At 48.3% G+C, this 14,074-nt stretch overlaps 1 protein-coding gene and 1 pseudogene across 4 annotated transcripts in view; both read left to right on the top strand.

Annotated features, from left to right (window-relative positions):
- Positions 1 to 792: 792 nt before the first annotated feature.
- On the top strand, positions 793 to 10,583 carry LOC149747454 (uncharacterized; annotated as a pseudogene).
- A 219-nt stretch (positions 10,584 to 10,802) lies between these two features.
- JAG1 (jagged canonical Notch ligand 1) overlaps positions 10,803 to 14,074 on the top strand; it is a 33,931-nt gene continuing 30,659 nt past the window's right edge. For 2 of the 4 annotated variants that reach the window (XM_022556495.3, XM_089896574.1), the window contains exons 1-2: positions 10,806 to 11,282; positions 11,718 to 12,023. In XM_022556495.3, the coding sequence (XP_022412203.2) occupies positions 11,202 to 11,282; positions 11,718 to 12,023 (387 nt within the window). In that variant the 5' untranslated portion in view covers positions 10,806 to 11,201. Of the gene's footprint in view, positions 11,283 to 11,717; positions 12,024 to 14,074 lie in introns of all 4 variants that reach the window. The other 2 variants (XM_089896576.1, XM_089896575.1) reach the window with 2 other exon arrangements.

Raw genomic sequence — 14,074 nt, forward strand, 5'->3', positions numbered from 1 at the left:
CACTATGAAAAACAGTGTGGAGGTTCCTCAAAAAACTAAAAATAGAACTGCTGTATGATCCAGCAATTCCATTTCTGGGTATTTGTCCAAAGAAAACAAAAACACTAATTCAAAAAGATGTTTGCACCTTCCAGGATCACTGCAGCATTATTTACAACAGCTAAGATATGAAGACAACCTAAGTGTCCATGGATGGATGAATGGCTAAAGAAATAGTGATATGTATACGTGTGTGTGTGTGTGTGTGTGTGTGTATAAATATATATATAAATATATATATAATGGAATATTATTCAGCCATAAAAAAGAATAAAATCTTGCCATTTGTGGCAACATGGGTGGACATCAAGGGTATTATGCTAAGTGAAATAAATCAGACAAAGACAAATACCGCATAATCTCTCTTATATATGGAATCTTAAAAAAAGACTCTTAGATACAGAGAATAGACTGGTGATCGCAAGAGGAGGAGTGTGGTGGAGGTAAGAAATGGGTGAACTGTTTTGGGTTTTTTTTTAGTTTAAATAAACTGAATAAAAATTTTTCAAAAATTTCACCCATGGAGGCCATCTACCGCCACAATAGTGCTGTATAACAAACCAGCTCCAAACAAATTGACTTAAAGGAAGCAGTTGTTACTTCTCACAAGTCTGTGAGTTGGCTGGGAGGTTCTGCTGATCTGGGCCAATTCGGCTGAGGTCAGTTGGGCTCCCTGGTGTGTCTGGAGTCAACTGGCGGGTCCAGTGAGACTGGTCAAGGAAGATCTTGGTTGGGACTACTCAGTTTTCCCGCCCATAATGTCTCATCCTCCTGCTGGTTAGCCCAGCTTGTCCCATGACCATGGCAGAGTCTTGAAGCAAGAGGGAAGCAAGTTCTCTGGGCCTGGGCTCCGAGCTGGCCCACTGTCACTTCTGCACTGATTCGTGGCCACAGCAAACCACGAGGCCAATACAGATCCACAAGGTAGGAAGGACTTTAAACTCACATCCCAAAGGGGTAGAGATATGAGGCTGGGACAGGGGGTGGTGGTAAAGAGTTGGGGAGATTTTTTGCAATTCACCACTCATAGGTTAATTTGTAATTTAAAAAAATATCTTAGAGGTAGTTGAGTAATTTTCTAATTGCAACACCTTTGCTAAACAGGTCTACATAGAGTCTTTATTTTAATGAATATATATCAAATGTTTGCATAAGAATATACTGGATTGTTTGTATGACCACCTTACTCTAGGTGTTACTCGTGTGATTTTGATGTCCAGTTTATTCTCATGTCGCTACTAAAGAGTACTGCTTTAATTGTGGGCTAATATGAAGAGGATTTAAAAAAAGAAAAACAGAACTGGACATAATACATAATGTTGGATTTGTGCCAGGTGAAGTGTAAATGCAATTTTGAGAGCAGGAAAGGCTAGATGAAGAAAGCTTGAGAAGTAAATTTTTTTTTTCTTTTTATTGGTGTATAGTTGCTTTATAATGTTGTGTTAGTTTCTGCTGTACAACAAAGTGAATCAGCTATATGTATACATATATCCCCTCTCTCTTGGGTCTCCATCCCACCTACCCCACCTCACCCGCATCCTACCCATCTAGGTCATCACAGAGCACCAGGCTGAGTTCCCTGCGCTATACACCAGGTTCCCACTAGCTATCTATTTTATACATGGTAGTGTATATATGTCAATCTCAATCTCCCAGTTCATCCCACCACCCCCTCCCCGCCCCATATCCACACGTCTGTTCTTTATATCTGCCTCTCTATTCCTACCCTTCAAGTAGGTTCCTCTGTACCATTTTTCTAGATTCCACACACATGCGTTAGAGAAGTAAATTTAAACTCCCTGGGTCTAAGCTTATAACCTTATTACTATTATCTGCGGAGTGGAGATCCAGGGTGGGGACAGGAGGAGGAAATCAAGATATTTAAAAAACATTAAGTCTAGTATCTTTTGATAGAAGATTAGTCATATCATTTCTTCTCATAAAACTTACATTTTGAGAAAGCTGAATGGCTTATTTCGCTACTTATTTTTTTAAAAAGGCTTTTTATAAGTAGCGTCCTTCACAAAAAAAGGTGCTTATATCCCATTAGTTTTACTTCCCAGAAAAAGTTTACTGAGTTCATCAAAATCAGCACATTTACATGAGAGGAGAACTCCATTGAAAAAAAAAATGAAATCCACTGTGCTACTGACCTGGGTAATTACAGCCATGTAAACTGGAAGATCAGAGATCTCAGAAAGCTGCGTTGTTAGAGCCTACATTGTGTCAATCTTTGGGCAGGGCGTTTTGTGAACGTTTTTTTGAACAAGAACAATTAAATTGCTAGGAATTTAATCTGTAATCATTTCCACACATGAGAGTTTATTCGGTGATCCAATAATCGTTGCTGAGCAGCTATGAAAAAACAAAAACAAGCCAAAAAGCCACCACACTAGATAGTTGGGGATCATCTTTGGATTAAGCAAAACTCTCAGAAAGACGTACGCTTGGAAGCATGTCATCTCCCTCCCCAGCCCCACCCCCATACCACTTTCTCTGAGCAGTGCTTTGGTGTCAGGCCCTCAATTTTCAGGTGCTTTGTTCTGAGAAACAGTCTAATTTTTCAGAGCTCCATCAATGCAAGACCCAAGCCCCCCTAGATATTCGTACTCATACACTTCCACCTGTGGGGATGTCTCTCATCACAAATGCCAGGAAAAGCTTTGCTCCATCTGAGGGACCAGCTTGTTGGCACTCTGAGGTTAATCTTGTAGCTGACTCCGTTTTCTTGATCACTTTGGCTGTTGGCAAGCTCATCATTCCAATTCTCAGCTCAACTCAGGTAGTTGTGCTTGACCCACCTGTCTTCATTTATTATTTTTCCTTCCCGATCTTGGTCTCCTACCTTCAGCTCCATTTTCCTTGGTCCTGATATTTATTATCAGGTCCTGATACTATTTATTTTACCTGAAAGTCACCTGAAGCCTTTCTTTAGACTAGGCTGTTGTATACAGACTTGGTTAAATAAGGGAGAGAAATTCCCATTATGACTCTGAGTTCATGATGGGACCACCAAAATGTCCACTTGACTAACCAACACTTCCACCCAATGACACAGTATTGCCAGCATTCAGTGGAAAGAACATCTGATAACTTCTGCCTAACTAATGGTTTCAGTGTGGGTTAGACCTGAATGTGCAGACGAATTACCTGGGCATCTTGTGAAATTGCAGCTGCTCATTCAGAAGGTCTGGGGCAGGGGCCTGAGAGTTCGACGTTCCCTCAAGCTCCCAGGTGAAGCCAATGCTGCTGGCCTCAGACGGCTTTCCGAGTAGCAAGGGAGAGAGTACAGTCACGGGCCAGGGCTAAGATGACCAGCTCTGTGACACAGTTGACTTGTTTGCTGCAGCCATTATGTAAATATGGGTGTGATTGAGTCTCCAAAAGTCAGTTCAGGAAAGCAGATGGGTCCACGCCGTTCTCACCCTTGCACACCAGTCTCTGCTGATCCCCAATCAGTGGTATCAAAAACCGGCTCCTAGATTCTCAGGTAGAGACCTGAATTCCCACCCTGTTTATTTTGTCGTTGCCTCCTGGAGATGAGGTTCCTAGGAAACCACCTAGTTCAATGTTCCATCCAGGGTGGGGAATCCCCCTCTCTCCTGCTGCTGACAAGCGGTCCCAGCAGCCTCTGTTTAATTACCTTCAATAGTAGGGACTCACTACTTCCAAGGCAGCTTGTTACATTGCAGAATAGCTTTCATGGAAACAAAGTCTGTCCTTCTGCTGAGTCAAAACCAACTTCCTTGTAACCTCCACCCACTAAGCTGACTCTGCCATTTGCAGCATCCCAAGTCTGCTCCCTCTGACTCAAGTCAGCCTTTCCAATATTGCAGACAGCTGCTATGTCTCCTATTCCCTCTTCTACAACTAGACACCCCCCCCCGCCAGCCCTTCAATTGCTCTGCTTAAAGATCTGCATTTTTTGGCCTTTCACCACCTTCTGGGTATGACCCAATTGGTTAATATACCTCTTAAAATGGTTCCCAGTATATACCCAACAGATTTGAAAGCAGGGTCTTGAAGAGATATTTGTAGACCCATGTTCATAGCAGCAGCATCCACAATAGCCAAAATGACCCAAGTGTCCATCAGTGGATGAATGGATAAATAAAATGTAGCATACACATACAATGGGCCATTATTCAGCCTTACAAAGAAGGAAATTCGGACACACGCTACAACATGGATGAACCCTGAGGACATTATGCTAAATGAAATAAGACAGTCACAAAAAGACAAATGCTGTATGATTCCACTTACATGAAGTACCTAGAGTAGTCAAATTTATGGACCGAAAGTAGAGTGGTGATTGACAGGGGCTGGGGGAGGGGAGAAATGGGGAATTTTTTAATGGTACAGAGTTTCAGTTTGAGAAGATGAAAATGTTCTGAAGATTGGTTTCACAACAGTGTGAAGGTAATTAACACCTTTGAACTGTACACTTAAAAATGTTTAAGATGGCAAATTTTAGGTTATGCGTATTTTACCGCAGTTTTTAGAAGACGGTGCCCAGAGCTGGTCAGAACACTTCAGTCGTGTTAATGCTAGTGCAGAACATGCTGAGGCTATGATTTCTCCATGATCGCTAACCCCCTGCATTTCTAGTAATTCAGCCTCATACTGTGGCCCTACCCTTCTTAGTAGCCTGATTATAGAATTAGGCATGTCACAGGTGTGGTCTATTAAAATCCCCACCTCCTCTGCACATGAATTACTGCCAAATTATCCTAAAATAATGTAATTGGCTTCCCTAGCTTTTACCTGCTTTGAAAAAAATTACCACTTCACTGGATGCATCTTTTGGTCATTAAACTTTCACCTTTATAATCATTTGAAGTTTTCTATGTCCTAGTTTTATTTCCAAAAGAAAAAAATCATCTTTGATAGGTTCTGAAATCGTTTCTGAATGATGTTTATGAAAATCTGTCTGTCAGTAACCTATGTCATGATCAGTATCTAAGGATTTAGAAATTTATAGGTAGTCCTTGTGCCAGTGTCTCTGTGCTCAAGCTAATGTTTCTTTAGCCATCGTTGACTGCTCTTGGCATAAAAACAATATGAAAAACAACTATTTACCTTCCACATAAAAAAAAAAGCTTAAGCATTGCAATCATCCACATTTTATGTCCTTAGTAACTTCTAATTTCGAGAAAGCCATCGGGAAAGAAATCACTGGCTTGAGAACAAAAATGTCAAACACAGACACAATCTTGTAATTTATTGAGAACCATTAACCCAAACATGAAATACTGGGATTAGAAGCCCTGTGGCTTTCGTGCTGTTGGCAGGGTAATCACCTGTCTTTGACTCTCACACTTATGTATGTTTTGAAATTTTCTCAGATAACTGGATATATTTAGCTCTCCTTTTCTTGAGTTTCAACAACTACTTTGATTTTTTTTTTTTTTCTTTTTTTGAGATCTGGGGGCAGATTTGGGTTTGCACAGGTTTGGAAAGCTGAGTGCAAACAAGATGAAACGTTGCTCAAGAGTGAATTGTATTGTGGTACTTTCCAAATGCTACCTCCTTCTGGAAGTGTAATTTCCAGAGCCTTTTAGGAGATGAAAAGGTTTGTAAGAGTTCAGTCACACTTTCAAATTATAGAAAATTGTTAGTTTCATTTAGATCAGTCAACTGTACAAATGGGCCAATTTGGTTTCAAAAATATGATCCCAGAATATCTGTGGGTCAAGAGTCATTCAGGTGTCATTCATAGAACAGAAAACTCACTACGTCATCACCACAAAAAGGAGGGTAGATGAGTCATTTACAGTTGTTTGAGAATGCCAATTTAACAGGAATTTACACCCAAGATTTTTATTTTCAGAGAAGACTCTCCACTGTAAGAAAAGAGGACATTTTATAAGTACTCTTTTCTCCCCAGTAAATTATGAAACTATAAAACTATATAAAACTATGAAAGGTCATTTTAAAAATCTTTGGTTTTAATTCAAGGAGTGAAATGAGGAAATTAGTCCCACAGTTCCTGGATTTTTCATCTTGGGTTTTTTGTGACTTTCTGTGATTGGCTTGTTAAAGGGGACAGGACACGTAACTCTATTTGTCCTGATAGATTTCCAGATAATAACTGTGAAACAGGGTTGGGGCAAGACAGTCAAAATTATAAATACCTGAACTCAAGGCAAAAACAGAACAATGTTTAAAAGCTCATACAAAATTACTGTTGAAGATGCAAGAAATTCATAGTTCTAGTTTTCCAAAGAAAAGTAATTCACATCTCTTTTGTATGTAAAATGAAGCTTTGAAAAAAATGGTTGGATCTACTCAATTCATACTTGGACGTATAAACCTGTGGCCTGGTTATGGTGGCTGTGGGAGCTGTAACTTTATCCTGATTTTTTAATGTCTAATTTGTTGCCCATAGGTGGTTCTTGTTTTTTCTTTTTCATGACTTCTTGTGATGTGGAAGAATAAGAATAATCCACGGAAGTGGCTGTATACTCAGATGCTGAGCTTCTCTGGGGGAGTTGGCTAGACAGAGTTTACAGAGGCTTACATTTTCTCACATAGTAATACGGTAGAGAGATTGTAGGACACGGAAGTGTCCTTTAGATATATATATACACTAATATGTATAAAATAGGTAACTAATAAGAACCTGCTGTATAAAAAATAAATAAATAAGAAAAAAAAGTGTCCTTTGGTCCTGCTGGAAAGGGACAGAAAGCTATCACATCTGCTTTTCCGTGGAAGAGGGCTCGTGAACTTGCACTAACTTCATCCTCGAAGAAAAAGGAAGATATTGAAGAATATTTTACATGTCCCTTCTCTATATTTGGACCTTTCTCTCTTACTTATTGGAAAGAAGAAAGAAATTAGGGAGAAAAGGTGTGGGGGAATGGAACTACCTTTCTTGGGTTCACTACTACAATCTAAACTATCATCATGCCTTACAAGCATGCCCTCTACTTTATTAAGCCCATTATCTTGTGTTATCCACTATATTATTGGCACCCTACACAATACCTGGCACATCTATAACTATTTTCCTCAACACTTTATAGTGAAAAATTTTAAACATAGAGAAGTTTGAAAGAATTTTACATGAACACCAGTATGCCCACCACCTAGATCCTATCACTAACACTTTACTATTTTGCTTCTGCATATACCTATTGATCCAGCCATCCTTTATCCATCCATCAGTCCCTCTAATTTTTTATGCATTTCCAAGTTGAAAATATCATTTCTCTTCCCTCTGAATACTTCAGCACTCATGTAACTACTAACTCAAGTCTTACATTTTTTTCTCTTTTGAACATGCAATGAAATGCACCAATCTTAAGTGTGCTGTTTAATGAATTCTGACAAGTGCAGACACCTGTGTAGCCCAAAGCCTTATCAAGAGACAGAACCTTATCCACCCCCAAGAAGAGGCCTCAAGCCCATCCCAGCTCTTCTCCACCCTCCCATCTCCCCAAGCAATCAGTCTTTCAATATTTTTTTGACCATAGATTAGTTTTGCCTGTTCTAGAACTTCATAGAAATGGATTCAGACAGGATGTAGTCTTTTGTGTCTGGCCTCTTTCACTCAGCATGATATTTTTGAGATCATCCATGTTGTTGCATGTCACAAAGTTCTCAATAAATATTGATTTGCTGATTTTTATCACAGATTTTATTAACCAGAGATTTAAGTCAACTAAATATATTTAAATACAGTTAGTATAGTTGAATGTCTTTTATTATGCCTTGGTTGGGGGGGGTGGTTCAGCACTGCTATGTGTTGATGATTCAGCAAAGGTAGGGCAAGTTTTGTAGAAAAATAAAAATGAGGCATCATCTTTTTAAAATTAAAGAAGGAAGATACCCAAAGACCCTTACAATTTGAACACATGAGACAGGCTAGACAGGAACTGGCCCCCAGCCTCTGCCCTTCTTGCAGGTGTAAGTGTGATGGCTAAACGTAGCAGTTTTCACAGGAACATTTTTCTGGAATGGTCACTTACTATAGGCTACACCCAAAGGCAGGATGCAAAGTGGCCAAGGAGGAGTCTGCACACTTGAGTTTTTTCTGCAGTAGTTCCCCATTCTCCAGGGAGGGAGGCTGAGAACTGGATGGGAGGAAGTAGAGGGTAGAGCGTCCACTTGATGTCTGTTGTGGGAAACGTGACTGGCTTTTTGGGGGAGTACCAACTAGTTGCAAGAGTCTCAACTGAAAATTTTCCAAAGAATCCCCTCTAGCCCACAACTGTCTTCTCCAAAAGTAGGTTCCCAAGCTCAGGAAGGGTGAGGGGCACCATGCTCTTTGGCATGAGAATTTCATGTTTATTAGTGATTTGACATTTCGGTTAGGGTTAATCAGATAGTTTCCATCCCTCAGAAACCTATGTTCTCTTATTATTCAAGGCGGCTAAACTCACCTCTGGCCTGGAGCTGACCTCGGTTTACATGCACACCAGATCCCTACCTGGAGGCATCTGCCATCTCAGGTAGCCCTCTCGAGTTAAGTCAGGTGGCTGGATCTAAACTCTTCAGCTAACGGCCTGGCTCCTTTCTGAGGGGTGTGTGGAAAACAGGCCACAGGGGCACAGAATCAAAACAGGTTCAAATATGGGGAACTCCAAGGAGTGCACATTTGAAGACCTTACCAGCCCTTTGTGAATTTTTTTTTTCCCAGTACCAGCATTTTGCTTTTAAACCATTCCTTAGTACCCTAATTAGGGAAAATTTGGGGGTAGAGGTGAGAAGGGGCAGATAGGAGGTAGGGGAGATTGGTTTGTATGGAAACGTTGGTGAGAAAAGTCTAGATGGGATTACATATGACAACTGGATGTCTTGCATTTAGTATAATTGGGAAGAGTGGGGACTGGGGTACATTAAGACAAAACACCCAGGTTGCTACTGCTTATGGTTCTGATCTTGGATATGTCCTTTCCAAAATATGGACTAATTCTCTCATCAATGATCATCAAGATGGGACACATCACCATTAAGAAGGTGCCTTTCTGGGAATTCCCTGGCAGCCCAGCGGTTAGGCCTTGGTGCTTTCACTGCGGTCGCCAGGGTTCAATCCCTGGTCGGGGAACTAAGATCCTGCAAGCCACGTGGAATGGCCAATAAATAAATAAATAACAACAAAGAGAGAAGGTGCCTTTCTTAGGCTGTTAAAATGCCAAAATTCCTAAACCATCCTTGGTGACTTTGAACCAATGTCAAGAGGTCAGTTAGCTGTTTTCTTTTATTCCCTAGCATGATGAGATCTAATACTGAAAACATTGTCCATGTTGATCCACCCATTAAATGCAGTAAATAAATAACCACAAATTAGCCACCGTTTTATTTTCTCATAACTCAGTATGTTGGAAAATATTTTCCTTTCACCCTTGCAGCCCATCATGCCCCACAGTTTCGGAGGGTTTGAGCCACGATCCGGCCCCTTTTCCTCAGGACGTACCCAATATAGGGGCCAAAACTTTGTCCACCTTTCAGGGGAAATCAGTCTTTTCCCTAAAGAGATCTCCTCCAACACAGCATTAGGTCCTCCCGCAGAGGGGTTGGCAGAGGCGTCTGCCAGCCCGCAGGTTTCCTTCGACCTTGGTTGTGACCTAGAGTGTCGCTGTTAATTGCGAGGCTCGCCTCAAGGTAGAAAATAGCATCGGTTTCCACTGCCACCCCAGAGAAGCCAAGTTCTGCTGCCGGGCGACGGCGGTGAGACAGTCTTCCAGGCTAGTCTCCGGCCACCCAGAGCTGCTCGGAGGCCGCCTACAGGTGCAATCCCGGCACTGCGGCCTGGGCAGCGGGACGGGGAGGGTGCGAGCCCCAGCCCATCTGCATCTCTGCCTGCCTCTTGCAAAGCCTGCGCAGGACCCTCCCCCCCCCACCCGCCCCTCGTGCCAGCCGCCCTCTGCCCCCGGCTTCCCCTCCTCTGCCCCGGCGCGGTTTGGAAAGGAAGCTGGGAGCCCTCCGAGGCTCCGCAGACTCGGGTTTGGAAGAGGGTAGGGCGCGGCCGAGGCTTCCCCTCGAATCTGCGGCCAGCCTGGCTCCGGGAAAGTTTTTCAAAGTTCCCAGCAGCGGCTGCCCAGGTCGCCTCCGCGGGGCGAGCAGACGGCGGCTAGCGCGCCAGCCTCGCCGCCGCCGCCAGCCGCGCGCTCTGGGCGACTCTCTCGCTCGCTTAGCTTGCTCGCGGGAAGCCGGCCCGGCTCCCGGCGGGCAGGCCCTCCTCCCGGGGCTAAAGCCGCAGCTGACGCAGGCGGCTCGGAAGGCGGAAGCTGCCCCGCTCCGACTGCTCAGGCAGCGCCGCAGGGCCTACACCTGGGGCCCCGACGGGCGGCCAGAGCCGCCCGTCCCGAGGTGCCCGAGGGGGCGGTCCGCGCGGGGGGCCCCGGGCGTCTAAGTGGCTTAGCGCGTCCCAGAGCAACGGAGACCTCCCGTTCCTCCCCGCGCCCTACCCCCTACCCGCCTCCCGCCTGGCCCAAAGCGCCCGAGGGCGGGGGTCTGCGCTGGGCCCCCAGACGTCTACGCGTCCCTGAGCCCCCCTGAGCCCCCCTGAGCCTCCAAGTTCCTCCCTGTACTCCCCCACCCCATCCAACGGGAGGGAAGGGGCGTGTCGATGGTGGACACGCCCCTCATGAATATTAATAAGCGCGCATGCGCCTGCCAGGCGCGCTGGGTAGAGGTGGCTAGCCCCAGCCGCGGCTCCCAGACGGGCTCTCTGAGTCCCTCTCCGAGAGCCGGGCGGGCACGCGTCATTGTGTTACCTGCGACCGGCCCGCGAGCTGGGTTCGGGTTGTTTTTTTTTTTTTCTCCCCTCCCTCCCTCCTCTCTAAGCAGCTGATCTGAAAGGGAATAAAAGGCTGCGCATAATCATAATAATAAAAGAAGGGGAGCTCGAGAGAAGGAAAGAAAGCCGGGAGGTGGAAGAGGAGGGGGAGCGCCTCAAAGAAGCGATCAGAATAATAAAAGGAGGCCGGGCTCTTTGCCTTCTGGAACGGGCCGCTCTTGAAAGGGCTTTTGAAAAGTGGTGTTGTTTTCCAGTCGTGCATGCTCCAATCGGCGGAGTATATTAGAGCCGGGACGCGGCGGCCGCAGGGCCAGCGGCGACGGCAGCACCGGCGGCAGCACCAGCGGCAGCAGCAGCGCGAGCAGCAGCGGCGGCGGCGGCGGCGTCCCGAGTGCCCGCGGCGCGCGGTGCAGCGATGCGGTCCCCACGGACGCGCGGCCGGCCCGGGCGCCCCCTGAGCCTCCTGCTCGCCCTGCTCTGCGCCCTGCGAGCTAAGGTAAGAGCCCGCCGGGCCACTCTCCCGACCCGTCCTCTTCTTTCCCTCGCGGCGCCCCGGACGCCTGCGGTTGAGCGTCTGGAGCGGGCTCGGTAGCCCTGGGGCGCCGGCTCCCGCCCCGGCCCCTGCGCCCAAGAAGCTGCACTTGGGCTGGGGAGCCCCCTGGCTCCTAAATGTACCCTCCAGGCTGGGCAGAGCGCGCGTTCGCTCCGCTCTTGCTCCCGGGGTGGGGGGGGGCAGTCGAATCGGTTTGCTCCCACTCTAGCCTCTCAAGCCCGGGAATCACGTTGAGTCCTTGCACCCAGTTTTGTAAAATTATTTTCACTTGGCGCCAAGGGCTCGTCGGGGCGGGCGGGGACGGAGTCGCCACTTCCACCCCCGAAGAAAACAATTTTCCCCTGCGCTGACCTCCCTCCCTTCCTCTCTCGCCGGCAGGTGTGCGGGGCCTCCGGCCAGTTCGAGTTGGAGATCCTTTCCATGCAGAACGTGAACGGGGAGCTGCAAAACGGGAACTGCTGCGGCGGCGCCCGGAACCCGGGGGACCGCAAGTGCTCCCGCGACGAGTGTGACACGTACTTCAAAGTGTGCCTCAAGGAGTACCAGTCGCGCGTCACGGCCGGGGGGCCCTGCAGCTTTGGCTCAGGGTCCACGCCTGTCATTGGGGGCAACACCTTCAACCTCAAGGCCAGTCGTGGCAACGAACGCAACCGCATCGTGTTACCTTTCAGTTTTGCCTGGCCGGTGAGTGACGGCCGGGGGGCGGACGGACAGTGGCTTGCACCCGTGGGCCGAGCTCTGCTTTCTCTTGCGAGAGGAGAGGGATTTAAAGGGCCTTGGCTGGAAGCTCGGCGTTAACCCGGGATGTCTCTGTGGTGGCGGGGTTAGGGAGCCGAGGCTCTGTAGCTAGATCTCGGCAGGCCCCAGCCCCAGTGCTTTTTGCTAAGCGCACGAAAGTGGGACCCCAGAGCGGATGGTGGGGCAAGGCTCCTAGGAAGGCCGGTTGAACCTTACAACGTGAAGGCCCGAGAGTAACCGCCCGAGCCAGGAGGTCATTATAGATGATCTTTGCTCAGCCTTATTAAACCTGATGCGCCGGGGAAGGCTGCTCGGCACAGTTCTGGCCTCCGAACGCCGTCCAAATTGGCACCCTCGCGTTTCCCGTGAGCAGCCGGGAGGGCGGGTGTGTCCTTCCTGGAGGGTGTGGGGAGCCCACTTCCCGCTGCTCCCCGGGAGATTTCGGTGCGTGCGGGGGCGCGCTCTGGGCTGAGTGTAAGGCCGGGGGGCGGCCGCCGCCGGGGGGGCGGCCGGGCTTTCCCCAGAGCTGTGGGCATGGGAGCCACCCGCCCCCTGTCGGCCCCTTCCTGCCCTCGCCCCCGCGCGGCGTAGCCCTTGGGGCCTCACTAACAGCGGTTCCCGGGCTCTGGAACAGCTGTGTTTGCAAACTTCCCCGGGAAGGGCGGGGGTGCGCCCTCGTCCGGTGGGCGCGCGGGCCCCGCGAGCGTCGGGGGGCGTGCCGAGGCCTGGAAGGGGCGGCCCGAGCGAGGCCCCTGCGGGTGCAAGTGCACAGACCCATGACTCCGGAGCCGCTTGAGGCTCGGGCCCCGCTGGCCGATCCTGCAGCGAGGCCCTGGCAACGTCTCGAAATGGGTGGAAGGAAGATGAGCGTGATTGCAGAAGGGGAGGAAAGGGGAAAATGTTGGTGCCCTCTGCCCCGCTCCTGCCGTCCAGGAGGCGTGACTCAGTACCAGGACTGGGGCTTGGCCCGGCCTGTGCTGGGCGGGTGGGTGGTGAGAGGGGGAGGTCGGTGCCCTGGGGAATACTCTTCGCCACGTGCTCTGATGGGGCGCACTCTGCTGCCTCCTATCGCGGGCTAGGGCTGCGATCGTAACTGTGAGAAGGGAGGGGAGAGAGTCGGCCTTGGAGTATGTGAGAAGCTCGGGGTGCCTCTCAAGGCCCACGTTGACTGGGGCTGGCGTTATAAAGTGCCCTCTGCCTGGGTGGGATGAGACATTTATCAGAACCTGCCATTAAAAGGGGCTTATAAAAAACCTGTGGTTTGTGGAATTCTCTGAGAATGGAGGACTGAGTCTGTTGTGGGATCTCATTTTTACAAAGAGTGTTTATCTTGTTTGTTAATCCCCTTTAGGGAGAACTTTAAGCTAAAGAGGTTGGCCGCTTTTTAATCTGGCTGGGCCCAGGTTGACTGTGACGACTGACCGCCCTTGCCCTTGTCCGTGTGTTTGGAGGTAGGGGGAAGGGGCCTGCAGGTGGTTACACCCGCCTGGAGGATCAGTCCGGAGCCCCTCGCTTTTCACAAGACCATAAAAGGAATCTTATTACTGATGTGGAAAAGCTGCAGGGCTGGCTGAGGTTCATCTTGGAGAGGAGGGTCAGAGAAACGGCTGGGATGAACACAGGGAGCCTTGCTCCCCTGGCTGGCTGGGGAAAGTGACCCAGAAGGTGTGTCTGCCTCCTTTTGACACTTGGCAGAGAGCCCGAGATGGGGAAGAGCGGCAGTGGTGTGTGAGGGCAGGGAGACGATTGATTTGCTGGTGCTTGTCTGTGGTTTCAGGCCCCGCGGGTCACCAACCATGAAATAGACTCTCGGCTTTTCTAGAATGGGGGAGACGGCTGGAGCTCACACTGAGAGTGTGGTTCTTTTGAAGCTGGGCCAAACGCCTGCTTCCCTCCTAAACAAGTCCCCACCCCACCGCCCCAAAAAGGCCTGCTGTGCAGCGTAAGCTTGACTTCCCAAGAGAGAGTGGAGGTGGGGTGTGCCGTGTTATTTTCCC

The sequence above is a fragment of the Delphinapterus leucas genome, chromosome 15 (assembly GCF_059928025.1).
Source record: "Delphinapterus leucas isolate spDelLeu-1000000601 "Yukka" chromosome 15, BTC_Dleu_Yukka2, whole genome shotgun sequence".
Taxonomy (NCBI): Eukaryota; Metazoa; Chordata; class Mammalia; order Artiodactyla; family Monodontidae; genus Delphinapterus; species Delphinapterus leucas.